Source organism: Sebastes fasciatus, chromosome 20, assembly GCF_043250625.1.
Source record: "Sebastes fasciatus isolate fSebFas1 chromosome 20, fSebFas1.pri, whole genome shotgun sequence".
Taxonomy (NCBI): domain Eukaryota; kingdom Metazoa; phylum Chordata; class Actinopteri; order Perciformes; family Sebastidae; genus Sebastes; species Sebastes fasciatus.
In genome coordinates, this window is record NC_133814.1 from 9789104 (window position 1) to 9804288 (window position 15185).

Below are 15185 nucleotides of genomic sequence, written 5' to 3' on the forward strand. Positions count from 1 at the left end.
TGAGAGTCTGCTGCGGTTTATAAACCCTTCACATAACGGAGGCGGAGTCGAGATAAAAAAAAACCTTTAGGGCTGGAGAAAACGCTTGTCAGACAGGTGTAGCAACATCTTATGCCAGAAAAAATTACATGACAGTCAGAGATCATGGAGGAGAATGTAGTAGAGCTGGAAAAAGCCCTGTCATGACTGTCATGTCTCTACATGTCAGCCCTGTGATAGGCTGGCGACCTGTCCAGGGTTTACGCTGCACTTCGCCCATTGTCAGCTAGGATCGGCTCCAGCCCCCTCGCGATCCTGAATAGGATAAGTGTTACAGATAATGGATGGATGGATGGATGTATTACGTCAGTTGAAAATATGCTGCATTTCCACCATATCTGCTCCTATAGGGAGTTACGGTTATATAGGCTAATAATCAGCATCAACCTTAGTATAGTATGTATATAGTATGGTCCTACGACTTCTGAAAATATAACAAAACTAAGCTGCACCATGAACAAGTTATTATTAATTATTATGTCTGATTTCATCCAATGTTGATGAACCCTGGTGAGGAGTTTGATAAAAAAAAAAGTTTATGAAATAGGGCTAGTCTGTGCACGTGTTCTCCTTCAGGCTGTATAGTGGGATGCAAAAATAAAGATACGTTTGCGAGACATTAAACTGTTGAGCATGTGCTTTGATCTTACACCATATAGACTCTTCAGGCAAACAGTAGAGGGCAGCACCTGTTCATCATTTAGCAGGGACTTCTACAGCATTGCTGTGCCTGCAAACAGCATGGCTAGGCCTACCATCTCACTCTCATCCTTAAAGGATATGTTCATAGTTTTGTTTAAGTCTATCTTAATCCAGCATCACATGCATTTATGTACATTAAAAGTATTATCATGTTCATTCTGTCCACAATAAAATTCCTTGTTAAAGCATTTTCAAGGTAAGTGATGGGGAGAAAAATGCTCTTTTCCTACTAAGACTTTGGAAGATATCTAATTGATTTTTCTAACTTCGACTGCTGAATTGTCACATTATCTTTAGTTGAACTTTAGAATGCATTTTTCACAGAACAAGGACTGTACACTTTGCACCACCTGCATATACTGTACCTGTAGACAGGAGGAACAATCACGGCAACAAATAACCCTTTTAATGTACTTATTGGAGTGTCAGTATTGTTATTCAAATACTTGAATAATTGTGAATCTATCCTTTAAATCAACTACAGTATCATCTTACATACTATAATATGTATAATACCTTGTATAATTGTTATCACATAAATACTTATTGCTGGGCCTGTAGTTTATTAGTTTGAACGAACTGACAATGTACGGTATGTAAAGAAAGCATGCATGTATAGTACATTATCACTGTGATAGATATACAGGCATGGCAGAGCCTGCGATTAACACATCAGGTCAGTGTAGAAAGAGCCAATGAGGCCAATCTAACTGTATGCCTTCACATATTTAATTAATGAGTTTGAAGTTGGCAGTGCTTTATTGTACATCATGTACTCCAGGAGGCAGAAAAAACACCTCCAAATGTTCTGGTATGTACATAAATCTGTCAGTCTTGAAAGCTTTCTTCTTCCTCCTATCTTCCTGTAACTGGCTTTGTACAGCAGACTGGTCTGCTATTAAATGATGTGTGCTCAGATAAGAATACAGTGCTTCTGATTGTATTGCTATAGCAACTATCCCAAGTTTTTAACTTTTAAAGGGACAGTGTGTAGGATTTGGTGGCATGTAGTGGTGTGGTTGCAGATTGCAACCAACTAAGTACCCCTCTGCTAACTCCTCCCTTTCTAAAAAGATTTACTAACTTTGGAAGATATCTAATTGACTTTTCTAACTTTGACTTTGAAGTTATAAATATGAGATCATCAACAACCAAAACAAAAAATACCTCCAACTTGTGAACTCACATTAAGCACTGCCATCCAGAGGCCCATTCTGACACTTTGAAAAAAAACTTCTGACAATCAAAAAAAGTCTCAACCACAGGTCACAGTCCCTCAACTATTTTGATCAACAGTTAAAATGGACAGCTTTGTACCCAAGGACCAAAAAGATGGACTAGGCATTTATAGAGATGATAGCTACAGATAACCAGCCGTTCACAGTGGTTGCTGGTTTTCAGCGGCTTATGAGACTTGCCGAGCCCCTTTACAATATGAAGGATGAGAAATTCTACTGTACGCATATGCTTGATGAAACATACTGATGTTGTGACAAAGGTGAAGACTCTGATAACACCGGAAAAGGAACCATTCATGGCCTTCCCAACTGACTGCTGGTCAGGCACTACTTTATCACAGATGAACCTCACAGGATATTCTATCCAAAAGGACTGGAACAGACAGCGGGTTGTGTTAAATGTCATGACTATGACTGGATCCCATACAGCACAGTACATTCAAGAGACAGTTTTAGAAATGCTGGACTCCTGGGAAGTCAATACAGGCCGTGTGGTTTTTGTTTTAAGGGATGGTGGAGCCAAAATGGTGAAAGGCATCAGTTTAACTGACCTACCAGACTTAAGCTGTACTGCTCACACTCTACAGCTTTTAACCAACGATGGCCTTTCCAGTCAGAGAGCTGTGCTGGACATTATTGCCACATTAAAGAGCTGTGCAGGTCACTTTGGCCACTCCGTACTGCCCAAACACTCCCAACAAACGGCATCATCCAAGCTGTTCCCACTCGCTGGAACTCAACACTACACATGCTGCAGAGGATGTATGAGCAGCGGCGCACACTGAATGTTTATGCCAGTGAGCATGACCATATCAGCTGTCAGTCTGCTGCACAGTGGGATATCATGTCAAACCTGATTGAGACACTGGAGCCACTTGAGGAAGTTACACTGGAAATGAGCCACTCAGAGTCTTCCGTAATCACACGTGTATCTGTTCTGAAACTGATGCTGCAACAGCAGGGTCCATCTTCACATAAATCACTTTATCATCACTTTATGATGACGTCACCTAACACAAAGTCTTTGGTGGTGGCAACTATCCTTGATCCCCATTACAAGGGCAAAGCCTTTGCTTCGGCAGAGACACTAGAGACAGCAAAATATTGGCTGAAAGAAGAAGCTGCACGTGACATTTCAAAAACAGTAGAAGAGAGTGGTGAAGCGGAGGATCCAGCAAAAAGACAGAGAGTTCAGACCGATCCTCGTCCAACTCTTGTAGACAGTCTACAGTATATGCAAAACTTCTTGGAACAGCTTACCACACAGTTGAAGTCCAGTCCAGCTTCAAAACTGACCCGGAGTGTTACCTGAAAGAGCCGGTGGCTGAGAGGATGGTAAATGGTAAATGAACTTGCATTTATATAGTGCCTTTGTAGAGGCTGCCATGCAAGGTGCCACCTGCTCATCAGGATTTAATCTAAATACTCATTCACACACCAATGACACAGCCATCGTGAGAAATTTGGAGTTAAGTATCTTGCTCAAGGACATTTCGACATGTGGACTGGAGGAGCCGGGGATTGATCGCTGCCGACTTTCCGATTGGTTATCGATTGGTTATAAATGTTTATTCTTGGGCTTGTAGTTTATTAGTTTGAAATAACTGACAATGTACTGTATGTAAAGAAAGCAAACATGTACAGTACATTATCACTGTGATAGATATACAGGCATGTCAGATCCTGCCATTGACAAGACCTTAGATCAGCGTTGAACATGAGCCAATTAGGTCAATCTAGAGTTTGATGTTGGCAGTTCTTTATTGTACATTATGTACTCCAGGAGAGTGGTTTGTACCTAAGTCATGCTTTTGTTCTTCCTCCTATCTTCCGGTAACTGCCTTTGCACAGCAGTCTGGTCTGCTACTAAATGATGTGTGCTCAAATATGATGATGATTTTAATGGTGGAGTATTTATTCAGATTTGTTTTTTCAATCTTTTTTTATCCGTTTGCTTTTCCATTAAGAGAGGAAAAACAAGGAACTTACAGAATGGTAAAATCTCATCCAAACTGAGGCAGACTAATTGTGGGTGAAAATGTTTTTATGGTAGTTTTTTAACAACCATCCGACCTTCACGTGAGAATGGATTATTGCCATTTGAAATCTGAATCCTGAATTGCATACTTTCTGTGGGGATATTTTTCTTTTCCTGTTATGGACGTCATGTCCACCATCATGTCACACGTAATAGGGATGCCAGGTAAAGTATGAGCAGCGTTGAACCACATTACTGATAGGCCTAAAGTACATCTCGTGCCACTTCCTTAAGGTTTCCGCTACTGTATGACACACACACACACACATACACACACACACACACACACACACACACAGTGTGTATTCATAAAACTGGTTTGGTGAATGAACAATGAGAAAGTAAAAGTGTGTCGTCACTTATCAGCAGTGTGTGTCTGACTAATTTTTCACCTCAGGCTTCCTTGTGTTTTTCTGTAACAGCAATAAATCCACTTTATCTGACACTCCTCAAGTAAACAGAGGAGTTACCTTGATTCTTAGCAAGAAAAATGTCCCAGATTTATTTCCTTTTATTGCATTGTCTTTCTCTGTAATCACAATAAATCCTGTGTACGTGTCCCTCCTCCTGTAAACAGAGGAGTTACCGGGATTCTTAGTAAGAAAAATGCCTCAGGTCTATTTCCTTTTACTGCATGGCAAATGAATGATCATAAAAGTCATATTTATTGTCGTTTCTTTTTTAAATTGCCACATTTTATTGAGCAAACAGAATATAAAAAGATTAATTTAATTAAAACCCGGCACATAGGGGCAAAGAGCATCGCACAACTGTCATTGCTAGTTTCAGACCGACGCAGTTGACATTTTCATGTTCAGCGGCCATGTTGTGTAAGTAGCAAATACACTTGCAACCATCTGGCTCTTTGTTGGCGCATTGCTATCTTGAGACAGAAGAAAGCAATCGCGCCATTGACCAACAAAAACCTGGTCTAAAGTCTGGATTCCGCGCAGCCGGTTCGAGCCCCCCATGGGTTGCATCGGAAAGAAATACAGTTTTTGTTGTTTATCAATATATGTTTATCATATTTATCCTGGTGCTTATTATCTATAACCTCCTCCCCCCCACTCGTGCTGCCTGCTCTGGTTAAATAGGTTATCGGTGCATTTGCTCACGTGCAGTCAAATGGAGTTGTTAATGGGACAAAGGATTGGGAGATGGCGCAGGTCCACCGACCAAGGACCACATACAGTATGTCTGCTTGCGCACCTTCACTTTGTGCACGAGCGGATCTGTTTCTTCAGGAGAAAATGGCTTGCTATACCAGTTTGCGGAATCCGCCTTTTAAATAGCAATGCGCCAATGTGCAGGCGCACCTGGCTTTTAAAGGGAATGGAAGATGACACTTTAATTGGTTTAATGTGTTTAATGTAATGTAGATTGAATCAACTCTACTGCAGTGGGTTCAATCTACATGTGATCTGCTCTCTAAAGTGTACTGGACTTGACATACAGTAGTTGATCTTAATGACAGCCCTTTTAAAAAATAGCATGATAATGAACTATAATATCATTGCAACCATAATGAATTCCCTGCAGCTTTGATCTCAGCAGTAAGTCATGTTCGTGGTTTTGTTTCTTCACCTGAACGTACCTGAATTACATGTTGTTCTCCTTGCAACACATTATACTAATGTCTTGGCCAAAACAGCATGCACTATTTACAACTGGTACAAAATGCGTCTCCACAGCTTTGAACCGGATCCAGGAAATATGGATATATACACAGTATTTATATAAATATAGACATATTAGTCCTATTTTAGCTGCTGGCCTCCATCGGTGCAGTTACTTTAAGAACGATTTCATTTTTTTATATTTAACTTCCCAGATCTCAGGTTATATAGCTCTGTATCTGAGTTTAAATGTCTTTTGAAAACCTACTTTTTTAAAAGCTTTTATGTGCTTATTTTAACGTTAGTGTATTTTATCATTGTATGCATTCTTGTGTGATTTTATTGCTGCTTGCGTTATCTGAAGTTTGATTCATACATACTTGTGTTGTGTTATTACTTGACAGTTGGTTTTAATGTCTGTTGCATTAATTTGTGCAGCACCTTGAAACCTTGTTAAGAAAGACACAATATGAATAAAGATTGTTATTGTTATTATTATTACTTTTGGCTATTTATCCCCATGTATAGGAAAAAATCATCATCATAATGCAAATTGTGGCCAGAGATGTACAATGCATCACCTGTAGCTGTTTTGCAGCAGAATGTCTTCAGATATTTTTTAAAACAACATTTAATTTTGAGATATCTGAAAAGTTATGGTTACCCAAATACATACAAACTCTTCTCTTCTATATCCATTAAACGGGCACATCTTGGTACTTTGTTGTAAATTAGATTTTATTGACATGTTTATGTTAAACATACACACTTTACACATTATGATGCTGCATTGTGAACAGGTTATAACGCAGCACATACAGTACATAAAGGGACAACGATATAAATATCCATACATTAAGCAACAAAACAGAAATGGAAGGTAATAATTAAATAAGAATTAAATAAGTTCTCACAAGAAACTGGCACTCCTTTCAACAAGCTGTTGGCAGACAGTGCTGACAGCTTGTTTACCACGCCCGTCACATTTCAATGGATTAATTTGTCAGTCAATCAAAAAGCCTTCACACCGACTTTCTGTCTTTCCATTAAGGTGTTCTTTGATGCTGTTACATCAACTTAAATTTACCCTTAAGTGGCTTCAATGCTAGATAAAATATTTGTTTACGACCATATGACAATGTCACATACATTTTCTTGAACCTGCTCCTTCTGATGCTTCACTGAAGCTACATTATTATTATTATGGTATCTTATAGTATTCAGCATTGTCTGGGTTGCTATCTCTTCAATCTTGGTGTGACAAGAACTTAAAACCGAGATACGAACAATGATGCACAAAACACATTTGACTAACCCTGTGGGATTGAACAGTTTAAATATGTTACATGAATACTTCATGAATTAAAGGCTTGTGATTCCCTAGCGGCTGTGGATGGACTCTGGCTGAATCTGAAGCCGGGTCTTGGTGGCCAGGGCTGCCTTGCGGGTCATGGTAGTGCAGCGGGTCAGGATCTCCTCGGTTTTGGGTCTGGGTGGCACCCTGGGAGCCATTGAGGCCGTCTTGCTGCCTTTGGAGCTGACAGATCCAGAGCTGTCAGAGCTAGTGTTGGAGCCGCGGCGGTCGGAGAGGCTGAGATCGGGGCTGACACTAGGCTGGGGTGAGGCTGCAGGACTGCCTGTGTGGCTCTCGCGCTGCTCTTCCTCTCTTAAACTTGGGGACGATTCGCTGCTTGAGGAGAAGCTGATCTCGGTGCTTGCGTCGCTTGATTCGCTTGTGTTGCTTATGCTGCGAGGACGGCCGTCTGTAGTTGAGGCGTCGCTTGATTCGCTTGTGTTGCTTATGCTGCGAGGACGGCCGTCTGTAGTTGAGGCGTCCCTCTTCATCTGTGTTTGCGACCAGGTCTCAGAAAGAACATCCAGAGATCGGGCCTTGTGGAGACGCCCGGGCACACTGGGCTCTACTCTGGACTGACCTGCAGGACCCTGTTGTGGGCTGTTTTCTTTGTTGATGCTGAATGGACGAGAAGCCTGAGGTTCCCTGCTGGTTGCCAGGTTCAGAGTGGAGCTGTGCAGCTTTCTCTGCAGGCTGTAAAGGCCTGCTCGTGGGTTGTTGTATGGTTGCAGGTTCATGGAGGGGATGTAACCTAACTTGCCATTGAATCTGTAGAAAGGATTGCAAGGAATAGGGTATTTATTACAACTTTGTTCAACAATTGCAAAGTATGGTAAAACCCTACAATAAGTTTTGGAATGTATTTGTACATTTGTGATGTGTTTGCATGTGATGACATGAACACTTCACAACAGCCTCTTTTGATGTGCTCCTTATTCCTATTCTCTATTGTTTGCAGTACAGACAGATAAGATTGGGATACCTTATGAGCCACCAGCCGTTGTCAGACTTCCTCAGCACCTCCACTATAGAGCCAATGGGCACAGACACCTCGTCTTCCTTCTTAGTCGAATAACTTCTCACGGCACAGTACAGGGCACCTAAATGTCACAAAAAGACAACAAGGTCAGCAACTGCTGTCCAGATCAAATCTTTCTTGAGACATGTGGCAAAATAAGGACGAATACACAGGTTGTCTTTATAAAAACAGAGTGCACATATTTTTTGATGAAGGGCTACAAGTAACACACACCTGCAAGCTGGAATTCAGCGTCATCATCGTCCTCTCCTTCCCACAACTCCAGGTAGGGAGCAGGAAACCAAGCCAAAACCTTATCCTCGCTCTCCACCAGCCACCAACCTGGAGAGGTAATATAACGTACTGTCAGCATAACAGAAATGGGTGTGAAGCTCAAGGTTATTGCTGATTTTCAGTAAGCAACTGCAAAGTACTGAAAGGTAAAGCACTGACCTGCAGGGTCTTTGATCAGGACATCCAGTTTCTCGTCCACAGCGACCTTAAATGGACGATTCTTGGTATCCTTTGTCTCGTAAGCAGCCACGCAGCGGTACGTTTGGGTGACAAACGGGTGAGTGACGCTGCCCGCATGCTGGCGAGTCACATCCTCCCTTCCTCCACCTGAGCCATCAGGCAGATCATCAGACAGCATGATCATGATGCTGTATGAGAGAGAAGTCAGTCATTTAATAATCAATAACTTCTATCAACCTCTCACATAATTTGAACTAACACACTGACAAGACAACCTACCTGTTCTTGGTGAAGTCTGGCTGCAGGTCAAGGTCTTTGGGCATGAAGAACTGTGCGACCTCTGAGCTCTGAGTCACAATTTGGTCGCACTTCAACAGTTTGTCACAGTAGGTCTCCAGGAACTTCATGCGCTGGATGGATCGCTTGGTTCCTTTCTGCTGGAGGCTGCTCCTCCTGCTTTCCCCTGTAGAGAGGAGAGGAAATTGTTTCAGGATTAATACTAGATTTGCTGAGAAGAGAGACCATTTAAATACACCTTGTAACACAGTTGAAATAATTTTACCTCTAAATTTGGGGATCACTCTGTCATTTTTCCTGAAAGGGTTCATGCGAGGGAATCTGTTTTTCAGCTGCCTCTGTTGAGAAAAAAAATATAGATTATTATTCCTATAATATAAAAAGCACACTGAATACAGTAAGTGAGAGTTTTTTTTGGGACTTACATGGAATTTCATGAAATCCTTGAAGGATCTGTAGACGATAACTTCAGCCTCGTCAGACCATGACACTGATATCATGAACATCTGTGGAGAGAGAAAAATAAAGGATTAGCTACCAGAAGCTTTCACATAAATACAGCAAAGATATTTAACACCTCAAATAAATAGCGTCTGAGTTCTTAACTCACCTTGAGTTTTGGTGTGTCCCTGTGCACGTCTCCGATAATGCGGGCACTGATTATAAAGCGTTGTTCACCGGCCATCGTGTGCTCGTTTGTGCCTCAGCTCTTGAGATGAATAGCTGCTCTATTGACCTTCAGTCCAGCCTCTGCTGCTCTGAGAGTCTGCTGCGGTTTATAAACCCTTCACATAACGGAGGCGGAGTCGAGATAAAAAAAACCTTTAGGGCTGGAGAAAACGCTTGTCAGACAGGTGTAGCAACATCTTATGCCAGAAAAAATTACATGACAGTCAGAGATCATGGAGGAGAATGTAATAGAGCTGGAAAAAGCCCTGTCATGACTGTCATGTCTCTACGTGTCAGCCCTGTGATAGGCTGGCGACCTGTCAAGGGTGTACCACGCACTTCGCCCATTGTCAGCTAGGATCGGCTCCAGCCCCCTCGCGATCCTGAATCGGATTAGTGTTACAGATAATGGATGGATGGATGGATGTATTACGTCCGTTGAAAATATGCTACATTTCCACTATATCCGCCCCTATAGATAGTTACGGTTATATAGGCTAATAATCAGCTTCAACCTTAGTATAGTATGGTCCTACGACTTCTGAAAATATAACAAAACTAAGCTGCACCATGAACAAGTTATTATTAATTATTATGTCTGATTTCATCCAATGTTGATGAACCCTGGTGAGGAGTTTGATTAAAAAAAAAGTTCATGAAAAGGGCAAGTCTGTGCACGTGTTCCCCTTCAGTCTGTATAGTGGGATGCAAAAATAAAGATACGTTTGCGAGACATTAAACTGTTGAACATGTGCTCTGATCTTACACCATATAGCCTCTTCAGGCAATCAATCACGCACTGTACTAATATTTGTGCACACATCATTTAGCAGCAGACCAGACTGCAGTGCAAAGCCAGTTACAGGAATACATGAGGAAGAAGAAAGCGTGATTTCATTTTCAAGATTAACAGACTCACAGTATGTACAGTACATACCAGATTATTTAGAACTTGTTTTTCCGAATGAAATATGTGGAGGCATCCAGTTACATTGACCTCATTGGCTCATGTTCAATAAAGTTTATGAATGCTGGAGAAACTTTAAAGTAGTTCAAATAAGAAGGTTATGAAAAGGGCAAGTCTGTGCAGGCTGTGTAGTGGGATGTACTGATCTTACACCAGATTCTTCAAGCAAACATTAGAGGGCAGCACCTGTTCATCATTTAGCAGGGACTTCTACAGCATTGCTGTGCATGCAAACAGCATGACTAGACCTACCATCTCACTCTCATCCTTAAAGGATATGTTCATAGTTTTGTTTAAGTCTATCTCAATCCAGCATCACATGCCTTTATGTACATTCATGAGGCATCACATGCCTTTATGTACATTTATGAACATAATAATACACGTATTATCCTTACAGCTTTGAATATATATCTGATAAGAAACCTTACAAAAAAAGGCTGATTGATTCACCAGAAGTGATTGATTCATCCTTCTTAAAGCATTTTCAAGGTAAGTGATGGGGGAGAAAAATGCTCTTTTCTTACTAAAAAGACTTACGAACTTTGGAAGATATCTAATTGATTTTTCTAACTTTGACTTTGAAGTTATAAATATGAGATCATCAACAACCAAAACAAAAAATACCTCCAACTTGTGAACTCACATTAAGCACTGCCATCCAGAAGCCCATTCTGACACTTTGAAAAAAAACTTCTGACAATCAAAAAAAGTCTCAACCACAGGTCACAGTCCCTCAACTATTTTGATCAACAGTTAAAATGGACAGCTTTGTACCCAAGGACCAAAAAGATGGACTAGGCATTTATAGAGATGATAGCTACAGATAACCAGCCGTTCACAGTGGTTGCTGGTTTTCAGCGGCTTATGAGACTTGCCGAGCCCCTTTACAATATGAAGGATGAGAAATTCTACTGTACGCATATGCTTGATGAAACATACTGATGTTGTGACAAAGGTGAAGACTCTGATAACACCGGAAAAGGAACCATTCATGGCCTTCCCAACTGACTGCTGGTCAGGCACTACTTTATCACAGATGAACCTCACAGGATATTCTATCCAAAAGGACTGGAACAGACAGCGGGTTGTGTTAAATGTCATGACTATGACTGGATCCCATACAGCACAGTAAATTCAAGAGACAGTTTTGGAAATGCTGGACTCCTGGGAAGTCAATACAGGCCGTGTGGTTTTTGTTTTAAGGGATGGTGGAGCCAAAATGGTGAAAGGCATCAGTTTAACTGACCTACCAGACTTAAGCTGTACTGCTCACACTCTACAGCTTTTAACCAACGATGGCCTTTCCAGTCAGAGAGCTGTGCTGGACATTATTGCCACATTAAAGAGCTGTGCAGGTCACTTTGGCCACTCCGTACTGCCCAAACACTCCCAACAAACGGCATCATCCAAGCTGTTCCCACTCGCTGGAACTCAACACTACACATGCTGCAGAGGATGTATGAGCAGCGGCGCACACTGAATGTTTATGCCAGTGAGCATGACCATATCAGCTGTCAGTCTGCTGCACAGTGGGATATCATGTCAAACCTGATTGAGACACTGGAGCCACTTGAGGAAGTTACACTGGAAATGAGCCACTCAGAGTCTTCCGTAATCACACGTGTATCTGTTCTGAAACTGATGCTGCAACAGCAGGGTCTATCTTCACATAAATCACTTTATCATCACTTTATGATGACGTCACCTAACACAAAGTCTTTGGTGGTGGCAACTATCCTTGATCCCCATTACAAGGGCAAAGCCTTTGCTTCGGCAGAGACACTAGAGACAGCAAAATATTGGCTGAAAGAAGAAGCTGCACGTGACATTTCAAAAACAGTAGAAGAGACTGGTGAAGCGGAGGATCCAGCAAAAAGACAGAGAGTTTAGACCGATCCTCGTCCAACTCTTGTAGACAGTCTACAGTATATGCAAAACTTCTTGGAACAGCTTACCACACAGTTGAAGTCCAGTCCAGCTTCAAAACTGACCCGGAGTGTTACCTGAAAGAGCCGGTGGCTGAGAGGATGGTAAATGGTAAATGAACTTGCATTTATATAGTGCCTTTGTAGAGGCTGCCATGCAAGGTGCCACCTGCTCATCAGGATCTAATCTAAATACTCATTCACACACCAATGACACAGCCATCGTGAGAAATTTGGAGTTAAGTATCTTGCTCAAGGACATTTCGACATGTGGACTGGAGGAGCCGGGGATTGATCGCTGCCGACTTTCCGATTGGTTATCGATTGGTTATAAATGTTTATTCTTGGGCTTGTAGTTTATTAGTTTGAAATAACTGACAATGTACTGTATGTAAAGAAAGCAAACATGTACAGTACATTATCACTGTGATAGATATACAGGCATGTCAGATCCTGCCATTGACAAGACCTTAGATCAGCGTTGAACATGAGCCAATTAGGTCAATCTAGAGTTTGATGTTGGCAGTTCTTTATTGTACATTATGTACTCCAGGAGAGTGGTTTGTACCTAAGTCATGCTTTTGTTCTTCCTCCTATCTTCCGGTAACTGCCTTTGCACAGCAGTCTGGTCTGCTACTAAATGATGTGTGCTCAAATATGATGATGATTTTAATGGTGGAGTATTTATTCAGATTTGTTTTTTCAATCTTTTTTTATCCCTTTGCTTTTCCATTAAGAGAGGAAAAACAAGGAACTTACAGAATGGTAAAATCTCATCCAAACTGAGGCAGACTAATTGTGGGTGAAAATGTTTTTATGGTAGTTTTTTAACAACCATCCGACCTTCACGTGAGAATGGATTATTGCCATTTGAAATCTGAATCCTGAATTGCATACTTTCTGTGGGGATATTTTTCTTTTCCTGTTATGGACGTCATGTCCACCATCATGTCACACGTAATAGGGATGCCAGGTAAAGTATGAGCAGCGTTGAACCACATTACTGATAGGCCTAAAGTACATCTCGTGCCACTTCCTTAAGGTTTCCGCTACTGTATGACACACACACACACACACATACACACACACACACACACACACACACACACACACACACACACACAGTGTGTATTCATAAAACTGGTTTGGTGAATGAACAATGAGAAAGTAAAAGTGTGTCGTCACTTATCAGCAGCGTGTGTCTGACTAATTTTTCACCTCAGGCTTCCTTGTGTTTTTCTGTAACAGCAATAAATCCACTTTATCTGACACTCCTCAAGTAAACAGAGGAGTTACCTTGATTCTTAGCAAGAAAAATGTCCCAGATTTATTTCCTTTTATTGCATTGTCTTTCTCTGTAATCACAATAAATCCTGTGTACGTGTCCCTCCTCCTGTAAACAGAGGAGTTACCGGGATTCTTAGTAAGAAAAATGCCTCAGGTCTATTTCCTTTTACTGCATGGCAAATGAATGATCATAAAAGTCATATTTATTGTCGTTTCTTTTTTAAATTGCCACATTTTATTGAGCAAACAGAATATAAAAAGATTAATTTAATTAAAACCCAGCACATAGGGGCAAAGAGCATCGCACAACTGTCATTGCTAGTTTCAGACCGACGCAGTTGACATTTTCATGTTCAGCGGCCATGTTGTGTAAGTAGCAAATACACTTGCAACCATCTGGCTCTTTGTTGGCGCATTGCTATCTTGAGACAGAAGAAAGCAATCGCGCCATTGACCAACAAAAACCTGGTCTAAAGTCTGGATTCCGCGCAGCCGGTTCGAGCCCCCCGTGGGTTGCATCGGAAAGAAATACAGTTTTTGTTGTTTATCAATATATGTTTATCATATTTATCCTGGTGCTTATTATCTATAACCTCCTCCCCCCCACTCGTGCTGCCTGCTCTGGTTAAATAGGTTATCGGTGCATTTGCTCACGTGCAGTCAAATGGAGTTGTTAATGGGACAAAGGATTGGGAGATGGCGCAGGTCCACCGACCAAGGACCACATACAGTATGTCTGCTTGCGCACCTTCACTTTGTGCACGAGCGGATCTGTTTCCTCAGGAGAAAATGGCTTGCTATACCAGTTTGCGGAATCCGCCTTTTAAATAGCAATGCGCCAATGTGCAGGCGCACCTGGCTTTTAAAGGGAATGGAAGATGACACTTTAATTGGTTTAATGTGTTTAATGTAATGTAGATTGAATCAACTCTACTGCAGTGGGTTCAATCTACATGTGATCTGCTCTCTAAAGTGTACTGGACTTGACATACAGTAGTTGATCTTAATGACAGCCCTTTAAAAAACATAGCATGATAATGAACTATAATATCATTGCAACCATAATGAATTCCCTGCAGCTTTGATCTCAGCAGTAAGTCATGTTCGTGGTTTTGTTTCTTCACCTGAACGTACCTGAATTACATGTTGTTCTCCTTGCAACACATTATACTAATGTCTTGGCCAAAACAGCATGCACTATTTACAACTGGTACAAAATGCGTCTCCACAGCTTTGAACCGGATCCAGGAAATATGGATATATACACAGTATTTATATAAATATAGACATATTAGTCCTATTTTAGCTGCTGGCCTCCATCGGTGCAGTTACTTTAAGAACGATTTCATTTTTTTATATTTAACTTCCCAGATCTCAGGTTATATAGCTCTGTATCTGAGTTTAAATGTCTTTTGAAAACCTACTTTTTTAAAAGCTTTTATGTGCTTATTTTAACGTTAGTGTATTTTATCATTGTATGCATTCTTGTGTGATTTTATTGCTGCTTGCGTTATCTGAAGTTTGATTCATACATACTTGTGTTGTGTTATTACTTGAC

At 41.1% G+C, this 15185-nt stretch overlaps 1 protein-coding gene across 4 annotated transcripts; it reads right to left on the reverse strand.

Annotated features, from left to right (window-relative positions):
- Positions 1 to 6353: 6353 nt before the first annotated feature.
- Positions 6354 to 9536, reverse strand: LOC141758963 (NADPH oxidase organizer 1-like). Of its 4 annotated transcripts, none has more exons than XM_074620818.1 (9): positions 9387 to 9536; positions 9202 to 9282; positions 9042 to 9114; positions 8759 to 8942; positions 8459 to 8667; positions 8240 to 8347; positions 7970 to 8087; positions 7451 to 7755; positions 6354 to 7396 (listed from the first exon to the last, which is right to left on the reverse strand). In XM_074620818.1, exons 1-9 carry the CDS (start codon positions 9459 to 9461, stop codon positions 7014 to 7016), a joined length of 1536 nt encoding a protein of 511 aa, XP_074476919.1. In that variant the 5' UTR covers positions 9462 to 9536; the 3' UTR covers positions 6354 to 7013. The 4 variants fall into 4 exon arrangements, with proteins under 4 accessions (XP_074476919.1, XP_074476922.1, XP_074476920.1 ...); XM_074620821.1 differs by having other exon boundaries at positions 6354 to 7380; positions 7439 to 7755; XM_074620819.1 differs by having other exon boundaries at positions 6354 to 7365; positions 7424 to 7755.
- Positions 9537 to 15185: the final 5649 nt, after the last annotated feature.